Genomic DNA, 17,069 nt, shown 5'->3' with positions numbered 1-17,069 from the left:
AGAAGCCTCTGGCCCAGTACCCCGAGGCCGTACATCAGCCGAGGGTTGTAGGCCCCTCCCTCGGACGTCTGCGACCAAGGAAAACGCCCATAGGAAATCTGCCCCCAATATGGCCTGGCCCACATCCGCAACGATGAATTCCCAACGGTAAGTCCTGGACTCGAAGGACAGGGACATGGTCCTTTTACCGTATGTACGGATGGTGCTACCATTCACTGCAATTAGGGGCGGGCCCTTTTCCCCCACTCGAACTTCACAGTCATAGGAGGGCACAATACTTACGACCGCTCCCGTATCCACTAGGAAAACGATCCCGGTACTCTGATCCGTAGCGTAGAGGCGGTGGTTACGGCCAACCGAGACTGCCTCTACAGTCGATCGGCCCAGGCGTTTCCCGGAAACGAACACGGGGATCTACAGCTTCGTGCCTCGCTACCCCACCGCCGATGGAAAGAGCACCAGCCACGCCTATCCGGCTCTGTTGGTCGAGCCCGCTGCCAATGAACAGGCGCCGCCGCCCTCTCTTGGCGGGCCGGCTGCGCAATAGCGGCCGATGCGTCGCTCTCCCGGCCGCACCCCCGACTGCCGCTGGGCCTCGAGACCCGGTTAACGGAGCCGTCTCGGGCGTTGCGTTCCCTCACGAGGGTGTCGGCCTTCTCGGCGAACGCTACCGGATCTACAAAAGGGACGTCTGCCAACACCAACCTGACGTCCCCAGGTAGCTTCTCCCGAAAGGCCGCTTTGAATATCATGCACGGCTGATGGTCGCCCGCCAAAGCCAGCATCTCGGACATCAGCTCCGACGGCAGCCGCTGCCCCAGGTCTGGCAAATGGAGGAGCTTCAGAGCCCGCTGGTTCTGGGCCCAGCCGAAGGTCCGCAGCAGGAGCTTCTTGAGCCCCACGTACTGCTCCGTTTGGGGTGGACTGGTCAGGTATCGGCTGACCCGCGCAGCCACCTCCGCCTGCAGACAGCTCACCACGTGGTGGTACTTCTCCTGGTCTTCCTCCACCTTTTTAAGATGGAACTGTGATTCTGCCTGCACAAACCACAGGTGCGGCTGATGGGCCCAGAACGGCGGTAGATGGATTTCGCCCGCGCTCGCTCCCGCCTGCGACATGCTGCTGCTTTCTTCCTACGTTCGAGGTCACCAATGTAGTGAGTCCAGACGAGTGGTATTATCCAAATCCTTTATTGGCATAAAACCCGTAACAAACGCAACAGACTTCTTTCTGGATGAACACTAACTTCACTCACTAATCTAATCTCTAATCTAACGTTTGGCGCCAAGCATTTAAATACCCCGCGCTTCCTCACCCCGTGACCGTAACCCAATCCGAGGGTTCTATTACCTGGCCAATCCCTATGTCCCTACATGACAAAGTTACAAAGTACCCGCAACAAGTCCTCCTTTCTTCTCCCCCATGCCGGTCATGAGGCCATAAGTGATAGCAGTATAATTAGGCCATTCGGCCCATCAAGTCTACTCCGCCATTTAATCATGGCTGATCTATCTCTCCCTCCTTACGCCATTCTCCTGCCTTCTCCCCCATAACCTCTAACAACCGTACTAATCAAGAATCTATCTCTGCCTTAATAATATCCACTGACTTGGCCTCCACAGCCTTCTGTGGCAAAGAATTCCACAGATTCACCGCCCTCTGACTAAAGAAATTTCTCCTTATCTCCTTCCTAAAAGAACGTCCTTTAATTCTGAGGCTGTGACCTCTAGACATCTGTACGTTCCAATGAGGTCCCCGCTCATCCTTCTAAACTCCAGCGAGTACAGGCCCAGTGCCGTTAAACGCTCATCATAGGTTAACCTGCTCATTCCTGGGATCATTCTTGTAAACATCCTCTGGACCGTCTCGAGAGCCAGCACATCCTTCCTCAGATATGGTGCCCAAAATTGCTCACAATATTCCTTAGTTCAGCCCCCTCTCTCATGCCGAGTCCTGTGCTCTCCCCCCCTTTCCCATGGCAAGTCCTCCTTTGCTCTCCCCCCTCACGATCCCCCCTCACGATCCCCCCTCGCCAGGTTCTCCTTTGTTCTCGGTGACGCATCCGTTTGACAGAGTGTCAATCTTCGGTTTAAACCAACCAACATCTGCAGTTCCTTCTGGCACACTGTTTAGTTTATTGTCACATGTACCAAGGTACAGTGAAAAGCTTTTTGTTACGTGCTAACCTGTCAACGGAAAGACTGCACATGATGTACAGGCACTCCAAAGACGTACAGGTAGGTAGGTTAATTGGTTGGGCAAATGTAAAAAATGTCCCTAGTGGGTGTAGGATAGTGTTAATGTGCGGGGATCGCTGGGCGGCACGGAGCCGGTGGGCCGAAGGGCCTGTTTCTGCGCTGTATCTCTAAATCTAAAATCTAAAAATTACAATCAGGCCACGTAGGTGTCTTATCCAGATGTTCCAGGGGTGAGTGTGGGGCCAGGGAGATGGCATCAACTGTAGACAGCGAACTGCAGTTAGTCTAGGCTGCTTGGTAGACTGGATTTATTGCGTTCCATAACTAGCCTCTCAAAACAGGTCATGATGGTGAACGTCAAGGCCGCTGGGCGGTAGTTGTTGAGGTATGAAACCTTGCATTTTAGTTTAGTTTAGAAATACAGCACGGGAACAGGCCCATTGACACACTGAGTCCGCGCCAACCAACGAACCCTGCACACGAACATTATGAGAGTCAGTGGATGTTGTTTACCTAGATTTGCAGACAGCCTTTGATAAGGTGCCACATGTGAGGTTGCTGAGGAAGATGAGAGCCCTCGGTATCAAAGGGCAGTTACTAGCATGAACAGCAGGTTGGCTGGATGGCAGTAGGCAAAGAGTGGCAATAAAGGGGGCTTTTTCCAGTTGGATGCCAGTTGGCTAGTTGGTAGCCATGCTGCTCTTCTCGTTGTATATTAATGATTTGGATGAGGGGATTGAAGGCTTTGTGGCCAAGTTAGCAGATGATACGAAAATAGGCGGAGGGGCAGGCAGTGTCGAGGAAGCAGGGACTCTGCAGAAGGTCTTGGACAGGTTGGGAGAGTGGGCAGAGAAGTGACAGATGGAATATAGGGTAGCAAAGTGTGGAGTCGTGCAATTTGGTAGAAAGAATAAAGGCGTAGACTATTTTCTAAATGGGGAGAGAATCCAGAAGTCGGAAGTCGAATTGGTAGTAAGGAAGGCAAACGCTACCCTTCTCCTTGAACTGTGACCCTTGGTTCTGAACTTCCCCAACATTGGGAACATTTTTCCTGCAGCTAGACTGTCCAATCCCTTAAGAATTTTATATGTTTCTATAAGACCCCCTCTCATCCTTCTAAATTTCAGTGAATACAAGCCCAGTCGACCCATTCTTACATCATTTATTTCAAGAGGGCTAGAATACAGAAACAGGGATGTAATGCTGAGGCTCTATAAGGCGCTGGTCAGGCCGCATTTAGAGTATTGTGGGCATCATGGGAAGGACGTGCTGGCTCTGGAGAGGGTCCAGAGGAGTTTTCCAAAAATGATCTCGGGAATGAGTGGGTCAACATATGATGAGCGTTTGTCGGCACTGGGCCTGTACTCGCTGGAGTTTAGACGAATGAAGGGGGACCTCATTGAAACTTACTGAATAGTGAAAGGCTTGGATAGGGTGGATGTGGAGAGGATGTTTCCACCAGTGGGAGAGTCCAGGGCTGAGGTCACAGCCTCAGAATTAAAGGACGTTCCTTTAGGAAGGAGATGGGGAGTGTGGCGATCCTGTGGAATACTTTGCCACAGAAGGCTGTGGAGGCTGACAGTGTATATTTTTAAGGCAGAGATAGATAGATCCTTGATTAATACGGGTGTCAGGGGTTACGGGGAGAAGGCAGGAGAATGGGGTTAGGAGGGTGAGATGGATCAGCCATAATTGAATGGCGGAGTATACTCGATGGGCCGAATGGCCCAATTCTTCTCCTATCACTTATGACCTTATTATCCTACACACAAGGGACAATTTACATTTATACCAAGCCAGTTAACCTACAAACCTGCACGTCTTTGGGAGGAAACCGAAGATCTCGGAGAAAAACCATGCAGCTCATGGTGAGAACATAGAAAGATAGAAAATAGGTGCACGAGTAGGCCATTCGGCCCTTCGAGTCAGCACCGCCTTTCAATATGATCATGGCTGATCATCCAAAATCAATACCCTGTTCCCGCTTTTTGCCCCCTATCCCTTGGTTCCGTTAGCTCTATGAGCTAAATCTAACTCTCTCTTGAAAACATCCAGTGAATTGGCCTCCACTGCCTTCTGTGACAGAGAATTCCACAGATTCACAACTCTCTGGGTGAAAAAGTTTTTCCTCATCTCCGTCCGAAATGTCCTACCCTTCTCCTTGAACTGTGACCCCTGGTTCTGGACTTCCCCCAACATCGGGAACATTTTTCCTGCATCTGGACTGTCCAATCCATTAAGAATTTTATATGTTTCTATAAGATCCCCTCTCATCCTTCTAAATTTCAGTGAATACAAGCCCAGCCGACCCATTCTTTCATCATATGTCAGTCCCGCCATCCTGGGAATTAACCTGGTGAACCTACGCTGCACTCCCTCAAGAACAATAATGTTCTTCCTCAAATTAGGAGACCAAAACTGCACACAGTACTCCAGGTGCGGTCTCACTAGGGCCCTGTACAACGGCAGTAGGACCTCCTTGCTCCTATACTCAAATCCTCTCGCTGTGAAGGCCAACATGCCATTTGCTTTCTTCACTGCCTGCTCTACCTTCATGATTACTTTCAGTGACTGATGTACAAAGACCCCCAGGTCACGTTGCACCTCCCCTTCTAAACTGACACCATTCAGATCTTCCTATCGAGTCCACATCATAAGATTAGATATTGTTTAGCCCACTTCTCGGCATCTTCCTTTTTGGCAGTGCGGTCGGCAGCTGTGCATTGGTTTTCCCGTTGAGGGCATTTCAGTTGGTGCTCCATTGTTTGTGGTTCAACACCACATTGGCAGGTGACATCGTTGGAGTTATACCCCCACTTGTTTGGAGACACCTTGGCTCCGCCACACCAGTTCTCAATCGATCGAGGGATTTCCATCTGGCCCAACTTGCGTCTTCACCAGGGGGGAGTTGCTCACTTGCCCATGGCAGTTGCGGGAAGCAGAGTGGATATTCCGTCATCCCATGTGGAGACTCGTGCTTCGCTTGTTGCAATGCCAGCCTCAAGAGGAGTCACACAGTTAAGGAAACTTTTCCTCGACTTTAGGCGGCTCGAAAATGGTGTCCGGCCAAACATCGGATGTGGTTCATCTGTGATCTGCCGCTGGCACTCCTTCATGCTGGCTCCAGCTCTTCTGATGTCTGGCGGGGCTGTGCCTGCCAGGAGGTACAGGCTTGAGACGACCTGTAACAAATCTGCAGGAAGCATTGAGGGCTGGGTCCAGCATGGCATGGGTGGACCTTCCCCATACCGGGCACGGGTGAACCTTTCATGAGGCAGGAAACATGTCCCCAATGTTGGGGGAGTCCAGAACAAGGGGCCACAGTTTAAGAATAAGGGGTAGGCCATTTAGAACTGAGATGAGAAGCTAGATAGAGCTCTTAAGGATGGCGGAGTCAGGGGGTATGGGGAGAAGGCAGGAACGGGGTACTGATTGAGAATGATCACCCATGATCACATTGAATGGCGGTGCTGGCTCGAAGGGCCGAATGGCCTCCTCCTGCACCTATTGTCTATTGACCTTCCCCCATACCTGGCATGCATACTCAGCAGTAGAATAGCAGGGGGCTGAGGCACCCATCTTGTGGTGGTGAGCTTACTGACAACATTGTTGCCTGCGCTCACTTTCGCCACTGTCTTTGCGATATGGGTCTTGACGGTAAGACATCGGTCAAGGGTTACACCAAGGTACACCGGATGCTTACAGTGCCCCAATGATGTTCCACACCAGTTCACCTGAAGTGGTCTCTTGGCTTCTCGGTTTCTCATGTGGAAGGCACACACCTGTATCGTACATGGGTTTGCAGGGAGATGGTTCTGCTCAGAATAAGATGCCAGGTGATTGAGACCATCACCTTTCCTCTACGACTGAAAAATCAGTATGCAGGGCAGCAACACCCATTCAGATAATCACCTGCCTCCTTGTTCTTGCCACCAAAGTGGATAACCTCACATTTATCCACATTATACTGCATTTGCCCACTCACCCAACCTATCCAAGTCACCTTGCAGCCTCATAGCATCCTCCTCGCAGCCCACACTGCCACCCAGCTTTGTGTCATTTGCAAACTTGGAGATGTTACATTTAATTCCCTCGTCTAAATTGTTAATATATATATAATAATAACATACATAGAATGTAGAAACTCCGTACAGACAGCACCAGTAGTCTGGATCGAACCCGAGTCTCTGGCGCTGTGAAGTAGCAACTCTACTGCTGCGCCACTGTGCCGCCCTTTCTGAAGCAGATGGGGTACCTCAGAACAGAGATGGGAGAGAGTAAAGATGTAAGCAGGAGGCAGGGACGGTATAGGTGCAAGGGAGAAAGTGCAGGGGAGATTTCACGGACATTGGTAGATTTAGTACTGGGGAGAGATCGGACAAATTGTGCTTATCTTCCCCTAGAGTGGGCGGAGAGGTCATTAATATAAATCAGATTATACGATCAGATCAAAGTAGCAACTCTTCCCCTGCGCCACTGTGTTCCCCAATGAATATGACTTCATTATGAGAGGCATCAATAGGGAAATAGTTTTTCTCACGCTCGGGATATCAAAATCAAGAGGGCATAAATTTAAGGTGAGAGGAAGGAGTTTTGAAGGGGATGCGAGGGGTGAGTTTTACCAGCCAGAGTGGGTGATAGCTGAAACGCACTGCCAGAGGAGGTCATCAGATCATGAGTGATAGGAGCACAATAAGGCCATTCTGTCTACTTCGTCTACTCCGCCATTCATCATGGCTGATCTATCTCTCCCTCCCAACCCCGTTCTCCTACCTTTGCCCCATAACCTCTGACACCCGTACTAATCAGGAATCTATCTCTGCCTTAAATATATCCACCGACTTGGCCTCCACAGCCTTCTGTGGCAAAAAAAATTCCACAGACTCACCACCCTCTGACTAAAGAAGGTCAGACTCATGAGGTGGAATCACATACAATCACAGCGTTGAGGCAGGCACTTGAATAAGCCGGGTGTAGAAGTATATGTACCTGAGTGGAAGAAGGGTCTCGGCCTGAAACGTCACCTTCTCCAGAGATTACCTGAGTTACTCCTTTTTGTAGCCACAGGATACAATATTAGTGTGTAGGAAGGAACTGCAGATACTGGTTTAAACTGAAGATAGACAGAAAAAGTTGGAGAAACTCAGTGGGTAAGACACAGGTACTGTCTGTTCAGAGTTTGTACATTCTATGACGGCGTGGGGTTTTTTCTGGGTGCTCCAATTTCCTCCCATACTCCAAGGACGTGCGGGTTTGTAGGTTAATTGGCTCCAGTAAAAATCGTAAAAGTCCCTAGTGTGTGTAGGGTAGTGTTTGCTTATGGGGTGAATCGGTGGTCGGCACGATGGGCCGAAGGGCCTGTTTCCGCGCTGTATCTCTAATGTAAAGAATAAAAAGTGCTGAAGTAACTCAGTGGGTCAGGCAGAATCTCTGGAGAACGTGGACTGGTAACGTTTCGGGTCAGGACCTTTCGCCAGGTACGCTGTTGGGAGCAAAGAGAGACACAAAATGCTGGAGTAACTGAGCGGGTCAGGCAGCATCTCTCGAGAAAAAGGATGGGTGACGTTTCGGGTCGGGACTTTTCTTCAGAGTGAAGACTTCAGTCTGAAGAAGGGTCTCGTCCCGAAACGTCACCTGTTCCTTCTCTCCAGAGATGCTGCCTGACCCGCTGAGTTACTCCAGCATTTTGTGTCTTATCGACAACGTTGGATGGGGGACAGGGTGGGTATGGACGAGGTGGGCCGAAGGGCCTGGCTCTCTGACTCCAAATGCAACAGAACTGACAATGTATTCAACCCCCCCCCCCATCAAATACTGCCCCCCAAACATAATGGGTTTAAAATGGGTCCAAAGACGTACAGGTATGTAGGTTAATTGGCTGGGCAAATGTAAAATAAATTGTCCCTAGTGGGTGTAGGATAGTGTTAATGTGCGGGGATCGCTGGGCGGCGTGGACCCGGTGGGTCGAAGGGCCTGTTTCCGCGCTGTATCTCTAAATCTAAATCTAAATCTAAAAATGTTTAATCGCTACACTTGTTCCCACTAAACCCAATCTTTCACCGTAATTAAACCAGCCCTGATAAATCCAGAGGAATTTCCTTAATAAGCACCCTCTGCCAAATTCAAAAGGATTTGAAAAGCCACCACGAGAATTATATTTTCCCCTTTGGTGAACATGGAGCTTGTATGGCCTCATCATTCTCGTTCCCTCAGACCACAGCCCTACAGAGCACTCTGAAAGCTGCTCTCAAATGGCCAGCTTCTTGCCTCTCCCACTCGACCGAAGGGCTTGCTTCTCTGCTCTCTCTGTTTAATAAACCCACTACAACTAGCACCAGGGTGTTTTTTGAAGCTGTTCGAGAGGCTGTAAGACAGAGTAGAGGCAATTTTTTTGGTGTAATAATGTAACTGCAGATGCTGGTATTCACTAAAGATAGACACAAAATGCTGGAGTAACTCAGCGGGAAAGGCAGCATCTCCGGTGAGAAGATCTGAAGAAGGGCCTCGACCTGAAACGTCGCCCATTCCCTCTCCCCAGAGATGCTGCCTGTCCCGCTGAGTTACTCCAGCATTTTGTGTCAACTGGAGGCAAAATATTGGGTGAAGAAAGGCTCCGACCCGAAACGTCACCGATCCACGTTCTCCAGAGATGCTGCCTGACCCGCTGAGTCATGGGCCAAAGGTGGACAGGTGGAATTAGCGTAGGTGGGACATGTGGGCAAGTTGGGCTGAAGGGCCTTTTTCCACGCTGTAAGACTCCACGCTGGTTTATAGCAAGGTTAGACAGAAAGTGTGGGAGTAACTCAGCGGGATAGTCAGGCAGCATCTCTGGAGAACGGGGAGAGGTGACGTTTCGGGTTGGGGCCCAACACACAGCTTCAACAGCCGTTCCAGCCTCCAATACACACATACATTGCATAAAACACGCATGCACTCGAACATATACATGAACATACTCCAATACACACACGCAAATACTAACACACCAATACCGTAATATTCACTTACTGTGAAGGATGAGAGGGGATCTTATCGAAACGTATACGATTATTAAGGGGTTGGACACGTTAGAGGCAGGAAACATGTTCCCAATGTTGGGGGAGTCCAGAACAAGGGGCCACAGTTTAAGAATAAGGGGTAGGCCATTTAGAACGGAGATGAGGAAAAACCTTTTCAGTCAGAGAGTTGTGAATCTGTGGAATTCTCTGCCTCAGAAGGCAGTGGAGGCCAAGTCTCTGAATGCATTCAAGAGAGAGCTAGATAGAGCTCTTAAGGATAGCAGAGTCAGGGGATATGGGGAGAAGGCAGGAACGGGGTATTGATTGAGAATGATCAGCCATGATCACATTGAATGGTGGTGCTGACTCGAAGGGCCGAATGGCCTCCTCCTCCACCTATTGTCTATAAACATACACACTCCAATGTGCATCATTGTACACACGAATGCACACACACTCACACATAATCTCACTCTTGCACTCCCCTCATTTTCCCTTTCATTCCCTCTCATCCTCTCTCACCCTCTCTCTCTCACGCATCCTTACCCTTGCACGCTCTCTTCCTCTCCCCTTTTCACACTTTCTCCCTCACTCCCATTCGCTCTCTCTCACATGCACTCTCGCTCTCTCACTCACACGCTCCCTCTCTCACACTATCACCCTCTCTCTCTGATTATCTCCCCCTCCCCTCTTCCCCATTCTTTCCCTCGTCTCCCTCTTGCTCCCCCCTCTCTCTCCGCCCCACTCTCCCTCCCCACTCCCCCTCCCTGCACTCTTGCTCCCCTCCCCCTCACTCCCTCCCCTCACTCCCCTCCTGCTTTATCATTCCCCTCCCTCTACCTCACCTCTCTCTCTCTCTCTCTCTCTCTCTCTCTCTCTCTCTCTCTCTCTCTCCCCCTCACTCTCCCCATCATCTACCTCGCCTCTTTTTCACTCTCCCCCCTCTTTCTTTCACTCCCCTCTTACTCTCTCAAATTCCCTCTCTCCCCCTTTCCCTCTTTCTTACTCCCTCTCTCACTCCCCCTCTGTGTCTCCTACTCCCTCTCTCTCTCACCCACTCCTCCTCTCTCACTCCTCTCTCTCCCACTCCTCCTCTCTCACTCCGTCTCTCTCGCTCCCCCTCCCTCTCTCCCCCTCCCTTGCATCAGTGCACCCGGCCTCTGCGGGTGTGAGCCCAGCTTTCGCCGGCCGTCTCCCTGCCGCTGTGCCACAGAATCAGCCGCAGCCCAGTCATTGTGCAATCCCTGTGCGGGAGGAGGAGGGAGAGGGGGGGGGAAGGTACAGTGTTTACGAGCTCCATCCTGAGTCAGCTCGTTCTCTTCTGCCTCACGTTATTTTGCTGTGTGCGTTATTCTGCCAGCTGTGTGAGCAGATCCCATCTCCCCCCTCCGCTGCGCACTGTCCCTCTCTCTCTCTCTCTCTCTCCTGCTAAGGACCAGTTGCTTCTGGTGCAGTGATAAAGGTGCAAACTCCTCACGGAAACTTGCTCCCATCTCTACCGAGACGCGCTACGGGCTCCAGCTGCTGCTATCTTGCTGTGTTTTTCTTCACTAAACCATATTCCCCTTCTCTCTGTCTCTCTCTCTCTCCCTCTGTCCCTCGCTCTCTCTCTCTCTCTGTCTCAGTCCCTCACTTGCTCTCTGTCTCTCTCTCTCTTTCTCCTCCCTCTCCCTCTTTTTCTCTCTCGCTCTGTCCCTCTCCCTCTTTTTCTCTCTCTTGCTCTGTGCCTCTCCCTCTTTTTTCACTCCCTCTTTTTTCACTCTATCTGTGTATGTCCCCCTCTGTCTCACCATCTGTGTGTGTGTGTGTGTGTGTGTCTCTGTCACTGTCTCTCCCTTTCACTGACTCCCCCTCTCCCTCTCTCTGACTGTCTCTCTCCCTCTCTCTCTCTATGACTATCTCTCTCCCTATCTCTGTTTGTGTCTCACCGTCTCGCACTCTCTCTGACTCTCTGTCACTCTCTCTCTCTCTGACTCTGTGTGCCTCCTCTCTCCCTCTGCCGTTCTCTCTCTCTCTTCCCTCTCTGTCGTTCTCTCTCTCTCTCTCCCCTTCCCTCACTGTCGTTCTCTCTCTCTCCCTCTCCCTCTCTGTCGTTCTCCCTCTCTCTCCCTCCCCACCAACCCTCCAGCGATAAGGAGGTCAGGTTTCGCAAGGTGGGAGGGACCAGGATTGATGTAAAAATAGAAGGGTAGTTGGGGAGGTGTGTGTGGGGGGGGTGGGGAGGAGAGAGAGAGAGAAAAACAGAGATATAAAGGAGTGGAAGAGTAACGCAGCTCCGAGCTGTAGCTGCGTAAATACACATTCTTAACAGTTTCCACGGCTGCGGGCACTGGGAGGACAGCTCGAGATCCCTGCGCAAGACTTAATCACTGTCCTTTAGCAACAGACGTGCAAAGTGAGGTGGGGGGTGGAAGAGAGAGTGAGAGAGAGTGAGAGAGAGAGAGTGAGAGAGAGAAGAGAGAAAACTTGTTGAATAATTCTAGCAGCCAGCGGTCTTTGATGCCAGGCGCCCACTGCCCATCTGCTGCCCACCTTGCAACCCTGCTCCTTCCCAGGGAGGGGGTGAGAGGCGTTTGTGAGCGGTGACCAAGCGACCTGACGATCCCGGGAGACAAGTGATCGCCTCTCCGCCGTCAGCGCTTACCACCGACCGTTAGTTGCCTCCACCCCGTTAACCCCGCCGCTCGCGGCGCCGTGAGTTCAGCCCGCTAACCCGTGCGCCTCCCCCCCCCTCGACCGGCAGCCGGTGAGCGGACGGACGGACGGCATGGACGAGGGGAGCCGGCTGAGGAGCGGCGCGGCCGCGGCCCCCAGCGGCAACGATGACGGATCCGACCACCACAGCCGGCACAGCGGCGGCAGCGACACGAAGGAGGCTGGCGTCACCCTGAAGAAGGAGATCGGCCTCGTCAGTGCCTGCGGCATCATCGTGGGTGAGTGTCACCCCCTCTCATCCCCCCTCCCTCCACACACGTCTCACCCTCCCACACACCCTCCCCCACCACCACTCCCCCCATCACCCCACCACCCATCCCCCCATCACCCCCACCACCCCCTCCCCCCATCACACCCACCACACCCCTCCCCCCATCACCCCCACCACCCCTCTCCCATCACCCCCACCACCCCTCTCCATCACCCCACCACCCCTCCCCATCACCCCCACCATCCCCTCCCCATCATCCCACCATCCCTGCCCCTCTCCACCCCACCACCCCTCCCCCCATCACCCCACCATCTCTGCCCCCCATTACCCCCACCACCCCTCCGCCCACCACCCCTTCCCCCATCACCCCACCATCCCTACCCCCTCTCCACCCCATCACCCCTCCACCATCACCCCACCACCCCTCCCCCCATCACCCCCCCCATCCCTGCCCCCTCTCCCCTCCTCCATCCCTCCCCATCAGCCCACCATCCCTGCCCCCTCTCCCCCCACCATCCCTGCCCCATCCCACCACCCCTCCGCCCACCACCCCTTCCCCCATCACCCCACCATCCCTACCCCCTCTCCACCCCATCACCCCACCACCCCTCCCCCCATCACCCCCCCCATCCCTGCCCCCTCTCCCCTCCTCCATCCCTCCCCATCAGCCCACCATCCCTGCCCCCTCTCCCCCCACCATCCCTGCCCCATCACCCCACCATCACTGCCCCCATCACCCCACCATCCCTGCCCTCTCTCCCCCCCCATCCCTGCCCCTCTCCCCCCCCCACCATCCCTACCCCCTCTCCCCCATCCCTGGCCCCCATCTCCCACCACCATCCCTGCCCCACTCTCCTCCCACCAACCATGCCCCCTGTCACCCCCCTTACCCCCCCCCCTCCGGCAGTGAACTGTTAGGGTGACGGCTGCCCTCCTCTCGTCTGTGTGTGTGTGAGTCTGTTTGTGCGAGTCTGTGTATGAGTCTCTGTATGTGTGTGTGTGTGTTTATGTGTGTGTCTGTGTGTGTGTGTGGGTATGTGTGTGTGTGGGTCTGTGGGTGTGTGTGGGTCTGTGGGTGTGTGTATGTGTGTGTCTGTGTGTGTGTGGGTCTGTGTGTGCATATCTGAGATTACTGACCATATACTGTGACCCCTCAGTATATCTGTTTGTGAGATTGAGTGACTCTGTGCGTCTGTGTGTGAGATTGAGTGAGGAGCGGGTTTGAGCGTGAGCGGGGCTGAGCGTGAGCGGGGTTGAGTGTGAACAGGATTGGGTGTGCGGGATTGAGCGTGCATGAGATTGATTGAGTGTGAGCGGGGCTGAGCGTGAGCGGGGTGAGCGTGCGCGGGGTTGAGTGAGTGGGGGTTGAGTGTGCGCGGGGTAAGCAGGGTTGAGTGTGAGTAGGATCGATTGTGCGTGCGCGGGTGTGAGTGTGAGATCAGGTGAGTCTGTGACTTAGTGAATGAGTGGGATTGAGTGTGAGATACATTGAGTGTGTGCGTGAAATCGAGTGAGTCTGGCTGTGTGTTAGTGAGTGAGTGAGTGAGTGCGAGATTAAGTAAGTGTGATAGATTGCGTGTGTGAGAATTTGAGTCCGTGTGTGTGTGAGTGAGTGTGTGAGATTGAGTGTGTGTGTGATTGCGTAGGTGTGTCAGATTGTGTGTGTGTGATTGCGTAGTGTGTCAGATTGTGTGTGTGTGTGAGGTCAAGCGTGTAAGAGACCAAGTAAGTGAATGAACAAACGAGTGAGCGATGGATTTAGGGACTTTCATTGTGCTCCTGTTTTCCACCCCTTCCCTGAAACCAGCAACTGCTCCTATCCCTCCCTCCCTCCCTCCCTCCCTCTCTCTCCCTCCCTCCTGACCCACCCTTGGTAACTGGAAAGCTTTCCGACCTTCTTCCCAGAAGGTCACCACAAAATGCTGGAGAAACTCAGTGCGACAGGCAGCTGGAATGCTGGAGAGAAGGAATGGGCGACGTTGCAGGTCGAGACCCTTCTTCAGACGGTTCAGGTTCTACTGAGTTCATAGATTCACAAGTGATAGGAGCAGAATTAGGCCATTCGGCCCATCAAGCCCACTCTGCCGTTCAATCACGGCTGATCTGTCTCTCCCTCCTAACCCCATTCTCCTGCCTTCTCCCCATAACCCCTGACACCCGCACTGATCAAGAATCTGTCTATCTCTCCCTAAAAATATCCACTGACTTGTGGCCTCCACAGCCATCTGTGGCAAAGAATTCCACAGATTCACCGCCCTCTGACTAAAGAGATTCCTCCTCATCTCCTTCCTAAAGGAACGTGCTTTAATTCTGAGGCCGTGCCCTCTGGTCCCAGACTCTCCCACTAGTGGAAACATCCTCTCCACATCCACTCTATCCAGGCCTTTCACGTTTCAGTAAGGGGCTGAGCGGGGCGGGGTAAATGCAGGCCGTTGTTGAGGAGGGTGCAGGGCCTGGCCACTGTAGTCCAACCGCTACCAGACTGCCGCTCACTCACTGACCGGCAATCCCTGGGTGAAGGATCTCCCCGCCGAGAGTTTTCGGATGTAAAATCTGATTATGGACAAATTAAATCTTCCCGTCTGCTTTTGTCCGCAACTGGGCTGATTAGATTGTGGGCTGAGTACATTTAATTCAAGTCGGAGAGACCAAACACCTGGGCGGGAGGAGTGGGGAGATTTAGATTTTTTTAGATTTAGAGATACAGCGCGGAAACAGGCCCTTCGGCCCACCGGGTCCGCGCCGCCCAGCGATCCCGCACATTAACACTATCCTACACACATTAGGGAGAATTTAAAAAAAACATTTGCCCAGCCAATTAACCTACAAACCTGTACGTCTTTGGAGTGTGGGAGGAAACCGAGGATCTCGGAGAAAACCCACGCAGGTCACGGGGAGAACGTACAAACTCCGTACAGACGGCGCCCGTAGTCGGGATCGAACCTGAGCATTCGTTGTAAGGCAGCAACTCTACCGCTGCGCCACTGTGCCCACTGCCAGGGCGCGGTGGCGCAGTGGGTAGTGCCGCTGCCTGACAGCGCCAGAGACCCGGCTTCTATCCTGACCACGGGTGCTGATTTTACGTTCTCCCCGTGACCATGTGGGTTTTCTCCGGGTGCTCCGGTTTCAATAGACAATAGGTGCAGGAGGAGGCCATTCGGCCCCTCGAGCCAGCACCGCCATTCAATGTGATCATGGCTGATCATTCTCAATCAGTACCCCGTTCCTGCCCTCTCCCCACACCCCCAATTCCTCCCACACTCCAAAGGCGTGCAGGTTTGTAGGTGAATTGGCTGCTGTAAATTGTCCCTGGTGTGTGGGATAGAACTAGTGCACAGGGGGTCGGCAAAGACTCGGTGGGCCGAAGGGCCTGTTTCCACGCTGTATCTCTAAAGTAAAGTAAAGTGATTGGGAGAGTGTGCAGTGGGAGTGAGCGGGTCTGCTGGGAGTGTGGGTGGGGGGGAGTGTGGGTGGGGGGGAGTGTGGGTGGGGGGGAGTGTGGGTGGGCAGGGGCCAGGAGTTGCTGTCCCTCCTGGGGGATTGGGCAGGGTGGGGTGGAGGTGTGCTGGGCACGGGACCAAAACCGGTTCCTCCAAAGCTGCCAGTCTGAGGCTTGGGCTGGTGCCCCATGGTCTGGGCAAGGCTCGCGGGGGCAGCGAGATGCCACTGGCATGGGCTTTCCCTCTGGCTACACAGAACCCAAAGGTATTTCTCTAGACTCCCTCACCCGCACGAAACATTCTCCCCACTGCAGCGAGATCACAAACACTGTGGAGCTCACTCACACGGTCAAAGGTTGGGCTGGTGTTGCTGATCACAGAGAGAGAGAGAGAGGGAGAGACAGAGAGAGACAGACAGAAAGAGAGAGAGAAAATGACAGAGAGACAGTGACAGAGAGACACACAGTGAGTGAGAAAGACAGACTGAAAGACAAAGCGTGAGACAGACAGAGGGAGGGAGGGAGGGCAGGGCAGGAGCATCTCAGTCCAAGCACCAGCACTGATACCCTCGGGGGGCTGGGAGGGGCGGGTGAGGGGGTGGGGGGGGGGGGGGGGGAGTGAGGGCTCTTGGATAAACCCGGTCCCTCGTGGCCTTGGCGGCTAATCTCAGGGGTCTCTGTTCTCCCTCCGGTGCCACTTCAGATAAGTTTTAATCTCTTGTTATATGGCGTCAGAGTCCTGAACGGATTACTCAGCACATGACCATGTTACCTTTGTTACACTTCCCTGCCCTCCTCTAATGTCTGCTACTGCACCACATCCACTGTACATTCCCCTCTGCCCTGCCACTCTACCCCTTCCTGCCTCTCCCCATCCCTCTCCCCCCCACCCTTTCCTCTCTCCCCTTTTTCCTCTCCCCTTTCCTCTCCCATTCCCTCTCCCCCTCCCTCTCCCCCTCCTCCTTCTCCCCCCTCCTCCCCTCTCCCCCTCTCCCCTCTCCCCCTCCTCTCTCCCCCTTCCCTCTCTCTCTCCCCTTCACTCTCCCCTTCCCTCTCTCTCTCTTCCCCCTTCCCTCTCCCCCCTCCTTCCCTCTCCCCGTCCCCCTCCCTCTCCTCTCTCCCCCCTTCCCTCTCTCTCTCCCCCTTCTCTCTCCCCTCTCTCTCTCCCCCTCCCTCTCCCTTGTGTTTACACTCTGTGGCAGACTGCACCAGCCACTTTCACTTCCCTCTGCCTCTTCCCCTGAATTCCTAATTCGCACCCCCACCAGCCGCACGCACGTGAGCACCCCCACCACTAGCCACTCACACGCACGTGAGCCCACCCTAGCCACTCACACACACGTGAGCCCCACCACCCCTAGCCACTCACACACACGTGAGCCCCACCACCCCTAGCCACTCACACACACGTGAGCCCCCCACCCCTAGCCACTCACACGCACGTGAGCCCCCCCACCACCCCTAGCCACTCACACACACGTGAGCACCCCCACCCCTAGCCACTCACA

At 53.5% G+C, this 17,069-nt stretch overlaps 1 protein-coding gene across 1 annotated transcript in view; it reads left to right on the top strand.

Annotated features, from left to right (window-relative positions):
• LOC144601299 (uncharacterized) overlaps nt 1-16,304 on the top strand; it is a 28,797-nt gene extending 12,493 nt beyond the window's left edge. Inside the window, exons 3-4 of the mRNA XM_078413331.1 lie at nt 11,940-12,129; nt 16,297-16,304. Coding sequence (XP_078269457.1) covers nt 11,940-12,129; nt 16,297-16,304 — 198 coding nt within the window. The remainder of the gene's footprint in view (nt 1-11,939; nt 12,130-16,296) is intronic.
• The last annotated feature ends 765 nt before the right edge of the window (nt 16,305-17,069 follow it).

Source organism: Rhinoraja longicauda, chromosome 16 (assembly GCF_053455715.1).
Source record: "Rhinoraja longicauda isolate Sanriku21f chromosome 16, sRhiLon1.1, whole genome shotgun sequence".
NCBI classification, from domain to species: Eukaryota; Metazoa; Chordata; class Chondrichthyes; order Rajiformes; family Arhynchobatidae; genus Rhinoraja; species Rhinoraja longicauda.
The sequence above is the reverse complement of the archived record's forward strand: the minus strand, read 5'-3'. Positions and strand labels throughout refer to the sequence as shown.